This window comes from Taudactylus pleione, unplaced genomic scaffold, assembly GCF_031769625.1.
Source record: "Taudactylus pleione unplaced genomic scaffold, aTauple2 ptg000044l, whole genome shotgun sequence".
NCBI classification, from domain to species: Eukaryota; Metazoa; Chordata; class Amphibia; order Anura; family Myobatrachidae; genus Taudactylus; species Taudactylus pleione.
In genome coordinates, this window is record NW_028284446.1 from 6,776,178 (window position 1) to 6,791,616 (window position 15,439).

Genomic DNA, 15,439 nt, shown 5'->3' on the forward strand with positions numbered 1-15,439 from the left:
AAACATATACATGAAAACAAGAACAGTTCAGCCCAGACAACTTAAACGCAAACCAGCGTCTGAACCTGTAAAACAGTAACAATGCAGGTAGAACAGTGCAGGGTGGGTGTCCAGTGTCCCCTGTGGAATCGGAGAAAGGGATTTATCGGTAAGTACCAAAATCCTAATTTCTCCTTCATCCACCAGGGGACACTGGAGCCTCAGTACAATGGGGACGTCCCAGAGCTTACATCCAGGGTGGGAGAGCGCTGAGAGCCCTGCAACACCGCATGGCCAAACTCCGAAGCGGAGGCCGCAAAAGTATCAAAACGATAGAATCTTAGGAAGGTATGCTTGCCTGACCAAGTGGCTGCTCTACAAAGCTGGTTTAAGGAAACCCCACGAGCAGCCGCCCATGAAGGACCTACCGAGCGCGTTGAATGCGCCGTAATAGGACCTGGTGGTTATTTGGAAGCCACCACGTAAGCTTGTCTGATAGTGAAGCGAATCCATCTAGAAATGGTCTGTTTGGAGGCAGGCCAACCTGGATGGGCCACATCAAACCGAATAAACAAGACATCGGCTTTACAGAGGGAGGCAGTCCTGTCAACATAAATCCTGAGTGCTCTAACTACATCCAAGGATTTTGCAGAGTTATCTTTAAACACCGGAACCACGATAGGCTGGTTTATATGAAAGGCGGTCACCACTTTGAGGAGAAAAGCCCTTTGAGTACGCAGCTCCGCCCTATCTTCGTGCAAAATGAGGTAAGGAGGGTGGCAGGATAAAGCACTGAGTTCTGACACATGCCTTGCCGAAGCGAGTGCCAACAGCAGAACCACCTTCCGGGTTAAGTACTTTATCTCCACTCTCTGTAATAGCTCAAAAGTATCAGACTGGAGGAAGGCCAACACCATATCTAAATCCCATGGTGCCTTGGGAGGCACAAAAGGGGGTTGAATCCTGACAACTCCTTGGAGAAAAGTCTGTATATCCGGAAGCAAAGCCAATTTTCTGTGAAAGAAAATTGACAACGCGGATACCTGTACCTTTAAAGAACCAAGACGAAGGCCTGCTGTGAGCCCAGCCTGAAGAAAAAGAAGGAGACGTGATACTTTAAAGACTGACGGAGGAGAATTACGTCTCTCGCACCAAGCAACATATGTCTTCCATATGCGGTAGTAATGTTGAGAAGTGACTTCTTTCCTAGCCCAAATCATTGTGGGAATCACACTAGACAGAATACCCTTTTTCCTGAGGATGGCCCTTTCAGTAGCCAGGCCGTCAAACGAAGCCGCCTTAAGTCGTGATAAACAAACGGGCCCTGAAGAAGGAGGTCATCCTGAAGAGGCAGTGGCCACGGCTCGTCTATTAACAGATTCTGTATTTGGGAGTACCACGCTCGTCTGGGCCAATCTGGTGCTATCAAGAGCACCTTGATCCCTTCTCGCTTGATTCTTTGAAGCAAGTGCGGAATGAGTGGAAATGGAGGGAATAGATAGATGTAATGAAACTTCCATGGAGTCGTCAGTGAATCCACTGCAGCTGCCCGTGGGTCCCTTGTTCTGGAGTAGTAAACTGGTAATTGGTGGTTTAACCTTGACGCCATAAGGTCAGCTTGAGGACAGCCCCACCTCAGAGTTAGTTGCTGGAACACCTGAGGATTGAGCGACCATTCCCCTGGATGAACGTCCTGCCGACTGAGGTAGTCAGCCTCCCAGTTTTCTACTCCTGGGATGAAGATCGCAGAAATTGCTACTGCGAATTCTTCTGCCCAAAGCAGAATCCTGGTTACCTCCCTCATGGCGGCTCTGCTTTTTGTGCCACCCTGCCTGTTTATATACACCACTGCAGTGGCATTGTCTGACTGGACTCTGATTGCCTGACCCTCCAGCAGCGGATGCGCCAGCTGGAGAGCATAAAATACCGCTCTCAACTCTAGGATATTTATAGGCAGTCTGGCTTCCTGCTGCGTCCAGTGCCCCTGAAAATGCTTTCCCAGAGTCACTGCTCCCCAGCCCCTCAGACTTGTGTCCGTGGTGAGAAGGGTCCAATCCCACACCGCAAACCTTCTTCCCGCCAGCAGGTGGGAAGGGTTCAACCAACAAATGATAGATGTTCGAGTCTGAGGCACCAGGAGAACTCTCTGATGGAGAAAGAGATGCGATCCTGACCACTGGGAGAGAAGATCCAGTTGAAAAGGACGGGCATGGAATCTCTGAAGGCCGCTACCATCTTCCCAAGAATGCGGACAGAGATGTACAGACACTCGGCGATGTTGTAAGACCAGGCGCACCATGTGCTGAATGGAGGCAGCCTTGTCTTGAGGCAGGAAAACTTTTTGTTGCACTGTGTCCAGTATTATTCCCAGGAATAGTAAGCATTGTGTAGGGATCAGGGAGGTCTTCTTGAAATTTAGTATCCAACCGCGTTGCAAGAGGATGCTCTGAGTTAAGTGAATGTCCCTTAACAGCCGAGCTTCCGATGAGGCTTTTATCAAGAGATCATCTAAGTATGGAACAATGATGACCCCCTGACCATGCAGCAGGGCCATCATTGCTGCCAACTTTTGTGAATGCTCTTGGAGCTGACGAAAGACTGAAAGGTAGGGCCTGGAATTGAAAATACGAGTATAGGAACTAAAAACGAAGGAAGGCCTGATGGGGGGCCAGATGGGGATGTGGAGATAAGCATCCTTTATGTCTAAGGACACCAGAAACTCGTTCCTGTCGAGACCCGCTATAACAGATTGGAGAGATTCCATCTTGAATTTGAAAACTCGAAGATGAGGGTTTAAATCCTTGAGATTGAGTATGGATCTCATGGAGCCATCCGGTTTGGGCACCACAAACAGGCTGGAATAAAACCCTTGACCTCTCTGGTGGGTCGGAACATTCACTATTATCTGAGACAATAACAGCTTTTGTATTGCCTCCTGAATCTCTCCTCGTTTTTCTGCAACCAGAGGTAAACCGGTTTTGAAAAAATGAGAAGGAGACTGGGCCCTGAAGTCCAACTTCAGGCCGTGAATAATGATATCCCTGACCAAGGCGTCCTGGCAAGACTGGATCCAAATCTCCTTGAAACGTAAAAGGCGCGCCCCAACCCTGAAATGAGAAGGAAGGACGTCATGCGGCAGCTGCCTTGTCCTGCTGTGTGTTGGAGGCGGCTGATGCCGAAGCTCTACCGCGGCCTCTGGAACCTCTGGAGAAGACCGGAGCTCCTCTGGAATGCCCTCTAAATCTTCTAGAGGCATGAAAGGACCGTAAGGAGGGACTTGCTAAAGGTCTTCTAGTAGGAGGAGGAGCTGCAGATGGTAGGTAAGTGGATTTTCCCACCTGTATCTTGCAAGATCCACTTCTCTAATTCCGATCCGAAAAGTACCTCCCCAGTAAAAGGAAGGGCCTCTACCGCTCTCTTGGACTCTGCATCTGCTTGCCATTGACGCAGCCACAGAGCCCTTCTAGCAGATATAGCTAATGCAGAAGATCTGGCGGATAGATTACAAATGTCCTTAGACGCTTCTCCAAGGAATGCAGCCGACTCTGCAATCTGCTCGGCTAACTGAATTAGGTCGTCAGTTTGCGTACCTGTCTTAATCCCCTCAGCCAGCTGCAGTGCCCAGGCTTCAATGGCCTTATTTACCCAACAACTAACTAGTGCTGGACACATCAAAACCCCTGAAACTGTATATAAGGATTTTAATGTGTGTTCCATCTTCCTATCAGAGGTTTTCTTTAAGGAAATAGCGCCAGGCACCGGAAGCACCGTTTTCTTGGAAAGACTCGCTACTGATGGGTCCACTGCTGGAGGAGTTTTACATAATCTAATACTGTCAGGTGGAAAGGGGTAATAAGACAGATATTTCTTAGAAATTTTTAATTTTTTGTCTGGGTGTATCCATGCGGAAGAAAGAATCTCATCCAGCTCCTCCGATGCTGGAAAAGTAACAGACTGTTTAAATCTTTTACTGAAAATAGAAGATTTTTCAGTAACCTCTAAATCCTCTACATGTAACACCTGGCGTACTGCTGTAATTAAAGCATCCACGCCCTGAGATGCAGGTTCGGGGTCCTCAGGAATGTAAATTTCCTCTTCCTGAACCTCGCCCTCTTCAGGGTCCTGCAACTCCTCATCCTCTGATTCATCCCAGCGTAAGGGGTTATGAATCAATCTCTTACTAAGGGCCTGATTCAGAGCTGAACGCTCTGACCAGAGCGCTCGCTCTGAATCAGTGCCCTGCTACCTGAAAATGGAGCAGCCTCCTGGCCGCTCGCATAGCATCGGGCTTGTGACGAGACCCTGCGGTAGGGTCTCACTGCCGCAAGCCCAGGAGTGATTTTGGCTCTATCAGAGCCCAAATCACTCCCTCTGACATCACTAGTGATGTCAGTGGGGCCGGCTTCAGACAGTAGGCGTTCCCATGGGAACGCCTCCGTCTGGCAGCCACGCCCCTGGCACGCCCACCAAAGGGGGCGTGCTGTCAATCAACATCGACAGCACGCCCCCTTTGGTGCGAGACCTGGAGCGACGGAAAGCCCGTCGCTATCTGGGTCTCGCGCATGCGCACGATGGAGCTCCCTCCGTCGTGCGCATGCACAGTGGGGCAACATCGACCCGCTTGCGAGCATCCTTTGCTCGCGTGCGGGTCTGAATGATCCCCAAAGATCCCTAGGGATCCTCCCCTAGAAATTCCATTTCCTGACTGGCCTCTGTTGCCAGTACAATGTTGCTTCTTGCTGAAGTTACAGCTCTATACTGAGCACCCAGGTATTCTGTATCTAAACTGTCCCAGGGCCTGATTCAGCAAGGATCACAATTGCAAAGCTGCATTCAGGCAGCTCTGCAATGGGATTCTTGCAATCATGCAAATGCAGCAGGAGGTTTATGACACCCCCTGCTGCTTTTGTGATGGGATCACCACGCGATGGTGGATGGCGCCGGGCGGCCGGCCAGCTGAGTAAGCCGGAAACACCAGCACCGCCCCTTAAATGCCTCTGCCCGTCAAGGGCTAGCGTGCATGTTAGCAGGACCCATTCTGCACACTCGCAGAATGGGTCCTGCGCATGCACAGATTCCCAATAATCTGCAATCTGCGTTCAGCAGTGCACGCTGAAATAGCCCCCCAGTCCGTTATATCCAGTTCCTAAAGCTGGTAAGCAAGTCTCCTATACCATCTTGCACTCCAGTCTGGTTTTATCACTGAGACTGGTTCTTACTGCCTCCATCGGTTCCAGACGATATCTCATCCGTCTTGTCTATTATCTCCAATCATTGATTCCATCTGTCATCTCCAAACATCGGTACTAAACCGATCAAGTTCATATCATTTAAGTTCTTCAATTCATCAACATCAGTCCCAAACTGATCAAGTTCATCAACATTAGACTCATATAATTTAAGTTCTTCAATTCATCAGCATCGATCCCAAACCAATTAAGTTCATCAACATCGGTCCCAAGCTGATCAAGTTAATCAATTCATCAACATCGGTCCCAAACCGATAAAGTTAATAAATTCATCAACATCGGTCCCAAACCGATCAAGTTAATCAATTCATCAACGTCGGATTCAAATCCATCAAGTTCTTCAATTCATCAACATCGGTCTCAAACTGATCCAGCTCTCAATCCAGCATCATCGGTCCCAATCCGATTCTGCCCATACCTTCAGTATTATATATCCGGTCCCATTTCAACCTGCTGTTCAATAAAGACAATCTATTCCTGTCCTTGCCTTCGGGTCCATCATCCACTGTCGTATCTCTACCTCCTCACCAGGGCTGTAACTAGGGTGGTGCGGCCAGTGCCACCGCACAAAGCGCAACAGCCCTGAGGGCGGAACACCGGCCACCCCCACCCCATTCTCTTTCTCTGCTGGCGCTGGGCAGCCGCTTCTTAAAGTGTGATGCACGGCCACCCAGCAGTGTGCAGGACAGTCAACAGTCAGCCGCAGCATCCTCCCTACATGTAATGTGACACAGAGACTCAGTCAGAGTCTCCGCCTCCCGAGTCACGGCAACTGAAAGCCCTGCATCTATTGGGAATGGGAAAGACGTCATAACGTCTCCCCACCCAAGGCTCCACACATTTGTTGCTTCATTGAAGGGAGTGAGGAAGTCACTCTGAGGGGCTGCTGCTGTTGGATGGGGAGCGGCGCGCTGCGCAGCAAATGGCCCATCATGCTGTGTGAACACCAGTGATGGAACCCGAGGGGAATCGCTCCCCCCTAAGTCACAGCCACTACAGTCTGTACTGATACTGCAGCAGCCTGCCGGCAGCGCTGGAGCAGGATGACGCACCCCTATCACAGATCCTCCTGTTCCCAGCACTCAGGGCCTCATTCAGAGGCGGTCGTAGGATGCAAGCGGTCGTTCTGAAACAGGGCGGCCGCTTGCATCCTGAACGGCCGCCTCCATGTCGGTCGTTAGGCTGTAGGTTAACACCCACAGCTCTAACGACCACTAAGGGTGATGGTCGTGATGGTCAAGACCATCGCGACCATCGGGGCTTACGACGAGACCCTAAGGTAGGGTCTCGTCAACCTTAAGCCCCAGGGAGCTTCCTGCTCTGTTTGAGCAGGAAGCTCCCCACTGACATCACTGATGATGTCAGTGGGTCCGCCCCCAAACGGCAAGTGTTCCGACAGGAACGCCTCCATTTGGCCGGGCACGCCCCCGGCCCGCCCAGCAAACGGAGCGAGCTGTCTCTCACCATCGACAGCTCACCCCGTCTGCTACGAGACCCCTAACGACGGATCACCCGTCGTTAACCGGGTCTCACGCATGCACACGACGGAGCCGGCTCCGTCGTGTGCATGCGCACTGGAGCAATATCGACCCGGTTGCTAGCTCGTAGAGCTAACAACCGGGTCTGAATAAGCTCCTCAGTCTCTTGGAGGCGGATCCTGCGCACAGGATCTCTGGGAAGTCGGAACACTGTAAGTGCTGGTCTGGTCCTACCTGGTGGTGGAGGCTCCTTCTCCTAAGTTCTTCTGGTATCTGCATACACCTGGCTGGTAGGGTTGCTTTCCTTTCCCTCTCCTGCGAGAGTCATGCTGCGCCCATTCAAGCTCCTCGCAGTGAGGGGGAGGAGCAACTCTACCTGTTCTGTGAGTTCCCATATATTACCAACTGTGTACATTGCAATGCATACTCTTAGATAACATTCCCACAGCACTGTGTAGCCTATGCAGTAAAGATACAGAAGTCCTCCTATATATATATTTGTATACACTTGGCTTTTTGTAAAATATATTTAAAAATAATTCTGCTGCTCTCTCCAAATGAATTAAGCTCAAATATGGGCACTATAAAAATCATAACCAGTTTATCCATAATATCACTGTCGATATGATTTTTATAGTGCCGTATTTAAGCTTAAATAAAGTGGTGAGAGCAGCAGCTCCATATTATGCCATATATTAAGCCAAAAGTTATCTGGACTTTGGCCCTCATTCAGAGCCACTCGCTAGCGGCAGTACGCTCGTTCCGAGCGATGTTCGCACATCTGCGCATGCGTACGGTTTTTAGTACGCATGCGCGAACCAGTCAGTGCGGCCGAAAAACATTTGTACGCAATATAGCGAGTGCCTGCTATTTTGAGTGACAGAATGAGGCATATGTGGGTGGTAACAGGGGAAGGTGCTTGTAAACGGGGGAGTGGAATTCGAACGCAGGCGTGCTTAAAGGTCAAAACGGGCGTTTTATGGGTGTGCATAATTAATATAGCAGCGTCAATGACCACGTCACTTGGTTTTTTTTAACTCAGAACTGCTCGCAAAATAGCGGTTGAAAAAACCAACCACAAGAATAGCGAGCAGTTCATATCCTGTTCGATGTACTCGATTAATCTAATAAATAGCGGACATGACGTATGGTGCGAGCGGCCAGGGGGCGTTTTTAAGAAATAAAAGAGCGTATGTTTTGCTCGCTCGTTCAGACTTAGAGGTGTGAACAGACTGCAATGTGCAAACGGATCATTTGCATAGCCACCCCTTGTTTTTGAACGAACTAACGCAAATAGCGAACGGCTCTGAATGAGGGCCTTTGTTTTAATAAATGTACCAAGTGGCTTATCCCCTTTACATGATTGTGCGTGTTTTTGCAAGTAATTTTTGTTATATAGGCAGTTTGGGGGGCACCAAAATCTATAGTTAGCTCTGTTCCTCACATCGATACATGAGGAAGCCCTGGCTCAAGCCACCTAAATTCCTTCATGCCTCTCAAATCTCCTCTTCAGCCTCCCACGCCTGTTCCAGCCCAAATCAACCCACAGGTGTGACACAGGCGGCGTGCTGTGCAGATCTGGAGATATGATATCACTTGCAGTGCCACAAAAGCCACAGCAAGATTGACATGCTCCTGGCGTTTGTGGGCAGCGACGGTCAGCATTCCAGAAAACAGCCTGACTGGCTCCGGCAGCATGATTTCACCGGACATCCTGAGTAATCTGGTTACTCAGATGTCCGATGTTCATGCAGTTCATCCCATGCTACGTCTTCGGACGCAGCAGCAGATCACAGAAACCGTCAGTTGGTGTCTTTTTAGTTAAGATGCCTCCTGCGCCTTTGACATAATTTCACACAGCCACTGCATACAAAAATGCAGCGGCTGTATTACAGCGCCCACCTCTGAATCAGCCCCATAAGTGTGTCCAGCAATGCTCAATGAGACACGCTCCTGGCAGGCACCCTGTGGTCTGTGCCGCTGATTAGAGCGTCCTCAGGATGCTCCTATCAGCACTGCACTTACCTATGCTGCTGGCCTTCTATGCATTGTAATTATGTCAGGTGCTAAGGGTGCGGGCACAGAGCGCTCTTTAGCCTTGTTACGGGTCTGGCTGTATCCATCATTCTCGATCATTTCTGGAGTTGATCTTCACCCAAAAAGCGAGGGAGGAGGTAAAGACAAGCACACAGATTAGCATTATTTTATTATACTTTGATACAAGGCCATTTTGCACAAATTCATATGTGTAAACACTTGTTTTTAAAGTATTACACCATGGACCTCATTCAGAGCAGCTCGCAAAAGCGAGCGCTAACTCTGAATGAGGGCAGACACTTTTTTTTAGCCGGCCTCCTGGCTGATCGCTAAGCTGTGGGTGCACGTGTCACGTGCGCAGTGCTCCACCATCGACCCGCTTGCGAGAGCATAGCGCTTGCGAGCGGGTCTGAATGAGGGCCCATATCTGTGTCTGTTCCATGGTTATATCCCTCAGCACAGGTTGTTTGGAGGCGACAATCACAACACAGAGGGAAGAAGTAAAGGCAAGTTTACAAATGTGATTTTATCTACTATTTGTTACGAGGCTATCTTGCATCACGATATTGGAGTGTTGAAAGTATGTACAGTAATGTGTAGTTGAATGCTGTGCTTGAAATACTACACCAGAGGGCGCCTTCATCATATTTATTTTTAATAATATACATTTTAATAATTTTGTGCTTTAAACAAAGTTTGTGTACATTGAACCATCAAAGAGCAAGGGTTTCACTTTCTCAGTCATGCTAAAAATATTCCGTATTTCGGAATATTTGGATATGGGAGAATCAACCTGTAATATGAAAAATACAATAATTCAAAATGTGCACTCACTAATCTTCTGACAGTTTTATCCGAAACAAGGACTTTTTTTGTTAAATGTCTAAATAAGCACATATAATATTAGAAAAAACAATACTGACATAAATAAATAAAAAAAATAAACCTGCATAATTGCCACATTGTGGGATTCGCTAGATGAATAGAAATACACCAAAATAAAATTTACAATTCAATAATGTATCCATCAATCAATTGCACAAATACCAAGTTATAATTAGCAATGTGAAATAAGGGCTTACTCAATCCACTTCTACCTCAAAAACGCTGCCAATATAGTGTCACAGGTGAGCAATGCATTTTCAGGGCTAAACATTAAATAAACTATTTATGGGTGAATTACAAGAAATAATGCAACAATAATTGTTTACAAAGCCCCAAATGGATCAACGCTCCAAGTTCATCAATCCATCTAGCTTCACATTTCAGTAATACATTCTAATGATCGCCACCTCTGGTAGACAAAGGGATATGGTCAATAACCATATATTTAATGGAACTGACAGTATGCTTCTCCAGTAGCGGATTGAGATGGAAAACCAGCTCAGGAAATTCCTGCCAGCATCCCTAATGGGCGATTGGGTCGGGTTACTCCCTCCTCAGAAGTAGGGATGGACATCAGAAGCCCACCATCAATTGATAGCTGGGCTTCCACCATCCAACTAACCATCGCATCAAAATAATTTGCTGGAAAAAAAAATTAATATAATTAGTGCATGCGCAAAAAGTCCTTGTTTGTGCATGTGGAATAGCACCTTCCAGGCTGTACCAGATGTTAAACAGCTGAATTCAGCTGTGTTTTAACATCGGATGGCATTTGCTTCAACACCATTCAGTGGCAGCTACTATCGGAAGGCCGCCATTGAATGGTGAAAACATTTCCATCGAAAAGGAAAAGATCGATGGTAGTGATGGCAGCCAATGTCCATCCCTACTCCTGGAATATGCATGTCACCTAAATAACCTACATAAATGTCAGTGTGTATGATATATAAGTAGCAAACACATAGATACATACAATATTTATCATCCCATCACCTAAATAATTAAATATAGGATAGGAGGACCCCTGCAGTATATAATACACTGTGGTGTCTAATGTGTTTTTACTTATATATCATGCACACTGACATTTATGTAGGTTGCACATGTAGTATTTAGTTAGGTGACATGGACATGTGCATGTCACCTAAATAATTACTACATGTACAAGTGCAACCTACATAAATGTCAGTGTGCATGATCTATAAGTAACAAACACATAGGTACACTTGCAATATTTATCATCCCATTACCACAATAATTACATATAGGATAGAAGGACCTCTGAAATATATAATACAGTGAGGTGTCCTATGTTTTTATTACTTATATAAAATATCATGCACACTAACAGTTATGTAGATTGCACAAGCACATGTAGTAATTATTTAGATGACATGCACATGTACGTCACCTAAATAATTACTACACGCGCAAGTGCAATCTACCTACATAAATGTCAATGTGCATGATATTTTATATAATTAACAAAAACAAACACATAGGAAACATAGGAAACCTCTCCCCTGCAATATATATATCATACGAGTATAAAATAAAATGTGTGTCAGACTCTCAGTGACACCAGTTACACACTTACTTAAGTCCCGCTGCCAGACGATGCTGCCCCTGCCCTTATCAGCTCAGTTATTGTTGTTGCTGGACCTGGAGCCATGAGGTCCATGGGAGGAGCTGCTGCGGCTAGGCATGCGCAGCAGCCCTCCCGCAGCCATTTTAAAAAAAGCTTATATGCAGAAGCTCCTGACAAGAGCTTCCCGATCGGAGCTGAGCTCCAATCGCGATAGCCACGGCGCAATCGGGCCAGATTGGCAATGTAAGCAAGCCCAGTGGGAACTTTCCAGCTGTTCCAATCCGCCTATCAAAGTGATTGACCAATGCATCAAAGAGATTGACGCATTGTAATGACATATCGTTCAAAACAGAGATTTGCGCCAACCCCCGTGTTTTGGTTTTGGATTTGCCAAAAATGCCCCTTGCATGTTATGGATCTGTATTTTTTTTTAAAAATTGCTAAAATCTGCTAAAATCACATAATTTGGGGGTTTCTTTGTTCCTACAGTATTATTAATCTCAATAACATTAATTTGCACTCGTTTCCTTTGCCACCTCACAGCTCACGATATTGTTTTCATCCAGTTTAAGCCCAAAATTTGCACCAAGCTAGCTTGCTGACTAAGCAAAGCTAAGCGGCAGCAGTGGGCGGCATAAACACATGGCAGTTCAATTTCCAACATGGCACATAAATAAACAAATGTTTTTATTATTCAAGAGGCCTGAGGGAGTTGGAGTACATATGTAGTTGAAGGCAGGGACAGGAAGGGTTGATTGGTAGTAAATTTAATTTTTTGATTCCGAAGCAAATTTATGGGGGAGGAGGTGAGGCATTTACAAAAAATATTTTACTCATTCACATCATTCCTTGCACCAGAAGAATCATTGAGTGCTATGCCTGCTGCTGCTGGGAGTGGATTTTCATCCCAGAAGGGTGCCGGGAAGACTACTAATAGTGCTTTCAAAATCAATTGACTGTTAAACAATCCTTTCCAATGATTCCACTTCACTAAAAAAGCATTTCCCGACCTGTACAGGGACATAAAAAAAAACGTAATTAGTGGCCTCCAAAATGCCGTTGTACCCACTGTCCACTTAACCAACAGGTATGTGGACAAGCCGAACAGAGCAAATGCAAGATTTAAGGTTTAAGTCTTATGTTGTGTCTTTCTTGAGAATCTTTGAACGCTATTCCTGCTGCTGCTGGGAGTGGATTTTCAACCCAGAAGGGATGAAGACGTTGGGTCTTTCTTCCCAATGGACACAGGTCTGAAGAGATGCAAAGAGCTGTTGGTAAGAAAAATGTCAGCTCAAGTGGCACATGATGCAGCGGTGGCTTCTCCTTCAGTTTCTCCAGCAAGTGCGTCTACCGAGAAAAAACTAAACTTTCCCAAAAAAACACATTGGTGATGCATATGAGTCAACACAACCAAGTTTTTTTGTCTTGTGCCCAGGCATGACAATGGGCTTTTCCTTGTCATGGGCAACAACTGTTTCATCCACTGGTGCCTAATTTACACAAACAACATTCTCATCATCAACATCCTCATTAGCATCAGCTACACAAATATCCTGCTCATCCTGGTGCACTTCCACAAAATCATCCTCGATTTCTATGTCAGCATGTTCACTTGTGCTTACATCATCATAAGAGGCAGAACCACCAGTCATAGCCTTTCCTTGCCACCTCATGTGGTGAAACTGGCATATTGCCAATTTTATGTCTTTCTACAGCTAACTTTCCCTTTGATGTTTTCATCTTTACCACTGTAAAATATTGGTTCTTGATTGTAGATGCCCTGACTTAAGCCCTGTATGCCCTTTGGCATCGGCTTTAGTAGATGATGTAGATGGACTAGTATCAACATGACTGGTGGCACTGGCAGCAGCCCCAGCTCTCCTCTCAAGTCTCAACTGATCGTTCCCCATATAAACAGACACAAATGAAGTGGGGTATAGCACACACGTCAGTTTGTACCAATTTTAAATATTACACTGCAGTATCAATGACCTACAGCAGGGGTCAGGGAACTTTTTTACCTTTTACCCCAAAATATATTTAGATACGCTGACGTTACCCCCTTGATTTAAAAGGTAGGAAATCCTATAGTAGTGCCCCCATATTATGCCCCTGTAGCAGTGCCCCCATATAATGCCCCTGTAGTAGTGTCCCTATATAATGCCCCTGTAGCAATGCCCCCATAGTTATGCCCCTGTAGCAGTGCCCTTATAGTTATGCCCCTGTAGCAGTGTCCCCATAGTTATGCCCCTGTAGCAGTGACCCCATAGTTATGCCCCTGTAGCAGTGCCCTCATAGTTATGCCCCTGTAGCAGTGCCCCCATAGTTATGCCCCTGTAGTGCCGCTTGTACAATAAAAAAAAACACCTTAATCCCCGCTCCTGCATCCGCCCGGCTGCTCCTCAGAACTATGGGAGAGACTACAGTGCACATGGGGTAAGCCGGAAGCTGGAGTTCAGAAGATAACTCCAGCCTCCGGCTAACGCGGCATTGCAGGGAAGGAGCTGGGCGCCCGCTGGTAATAACATCTCAGCGGTGTCCAGCTTAGAGCCTAACCTGCAGCACCGGGCTGAAGGTCACTGGTGCCAGGTACAGCGGCGCACCCGGTTCACGTGCGCCTCCAGCCCTGCATCCATTACCCCCAGGAATTTCAGTTTTACCCCATGTGGGGTAATTTACCTCTGTTCCCCCACCACTGACATACAGTGTCACAAGCTTTTTTATGAAGAAGAAAATAACACTGCGCTGCCACTTACAGTGTCACAAGATTATTTATGAATAAGAATAACACACTGCGCTACCACTTAGTGTCAGAAGATTAATTAGTTATGAATAAGAATAACACACTACGCTAACAGCGTCACAATATTAATTATTTATAAATAAGAATAACACTGTGCTACCTCTTAGTGTGATAAGATTATTTATGACTACCACACTGCACTACCACTTACAGTGATGTCATTATGTTTTATTTATAACACATGTTATTTAGCACTTTGTTGTAGTCAGCATGTAGAGTAATCATTTATTCACAATTGAGGAAATAAGTGAAAAGTTGAATATTAGACTTCGCTACCACTTACAGTGTCACAAGATTAATTATTTATGAATTAGAATAACACACTGCGCTACCACTTACAGTGATGTCATTATGTTTTATTTATAACACATGTTATTTAGCACTTTGTTGTGGTCTTGTAGTCAGCATGTAGAGTAATCATTTATTCACAATTGAGGAAATAAGTGAAAAGTTGAATATTAGACTTCGCTACCACTTACAGTGTCACAAGATTAATTATTTATGAATTAGAATAACACACTGCGCTACCACTTACAGTGTCACAAGATTAATTATTTATGAATAAGAATAACACATTGTGCTACAACTTACAGTGTCACAATACATGGACTATAAACTGTGGTCTGGCCGGCAGTGTCTCCAAACAATAATAGCGCAGCTAAGTTGCTAATGCACACACAAAAAAAATTATATATTTTTTTTGTGGATTGATATATTGATATTAATTTAATTTCACTTTTATATTTTTCACACTGGGGAAGAGCACCCCTGAATGAGGCAGCAGCCCCATGATGAACAGCACAGACAGCACCCCTTTTTCATATGCAACAAAGCACCCCTGCCAAGTGCAGACAGACCACCTGCAGAGTCACAAATACATGGACGATAAACTGCGGTAGTATCACTGAACAATAATAGTGCAGCTAAGTTGCTAACGCACACACACAAAAAAAAACACTTTTTTTTTAAGCTGGGGAAGAGCACCCCTAATTGACAGAGCACCCCCCCCTGGACAACACAGCACCCCTTTATGGACTGCAGCCCTAGCCTGATGGACAGGACAAAACACAGCAGAAGCCACAGTTAATTGACAGGACAAGTGACACAGCCGCTGCAGCACCCACTGAAGGAAGCCCCCCTTTATATACTGCAGCCTAAGCCCCTTAATGGACAACACAGCAGCAGCCTTCAGGCCAAGACTCCGACTGGACACACACACCGAGTGAATCACAGTGACTGACTACATCTGCTAGCTTCTCTCTCTACAGCCGGAGTGAAAATGGCGCCGATCGGTGGACCTTTATATAATCCAAAACCTGCAAGAATCCGACAGTGGGAGGATGATGCTTTGCCTCGTTTTGAGAGTCACGCAGGAAAACTCGAACCTAGCTCGGTTCTCGCCTCGGATCTGGAAGTCCCG

At 46.2% G+C, this 15,439-nt stretch overlaps 1 protein-coding gene across 1 annotated transcript; it reads right to left on the reverse strand.

Annotated features, from left to right (window-relative positions):
- Positions 1 to 443: 443 nt before the first annotated feature.
- LOC148537774 (uncharacterized) lies at positions 444 to 3,235 on the reverse strand. The gene is made up of 3 exons (XM_088460398.1): positions 3,167 to 3,235; positions 1,377 to 2,104; positions 444 to 726 (listed from the first exon to the last, which is right to left on the reverse strand). Exons 1-3 carry the CDS (start codon positions 3,233 to 3,235, stop codon positions 444 to 446), a joined length of 1,080 nt encoding a protein of 359 aa, XP_088316524.1.
- Between the last annotated feature and the right edge of the window lie 12,204 nt (positions 3,236 to 15,439).

Bases quoted from the DNA above. Each gene is read 5' to 3' on its own strand.
- LOC148537774 (XM_088460398.1), bottom strand. From the start codon at position 3,235: ATGCCTCTAGAAGATTTAGAGGGCATTCCAGAGGAGCTCCGGTCTTCT. The intron at 2,105-3,166 runs GTAGAGCTTCGG...CTGGTGCCTCAG, and splicing joins CAGAGGTTCCAGAGGCCGCG to ACTCGAACATCTATCATTTG. The intron at 727-1,376 runs GTACTCCCAAAT...GCACGAAGATAG, and splicing joins GATTGGCCCAGACGAGCGTG to GGCGGAGCTGCGTACTCAAA.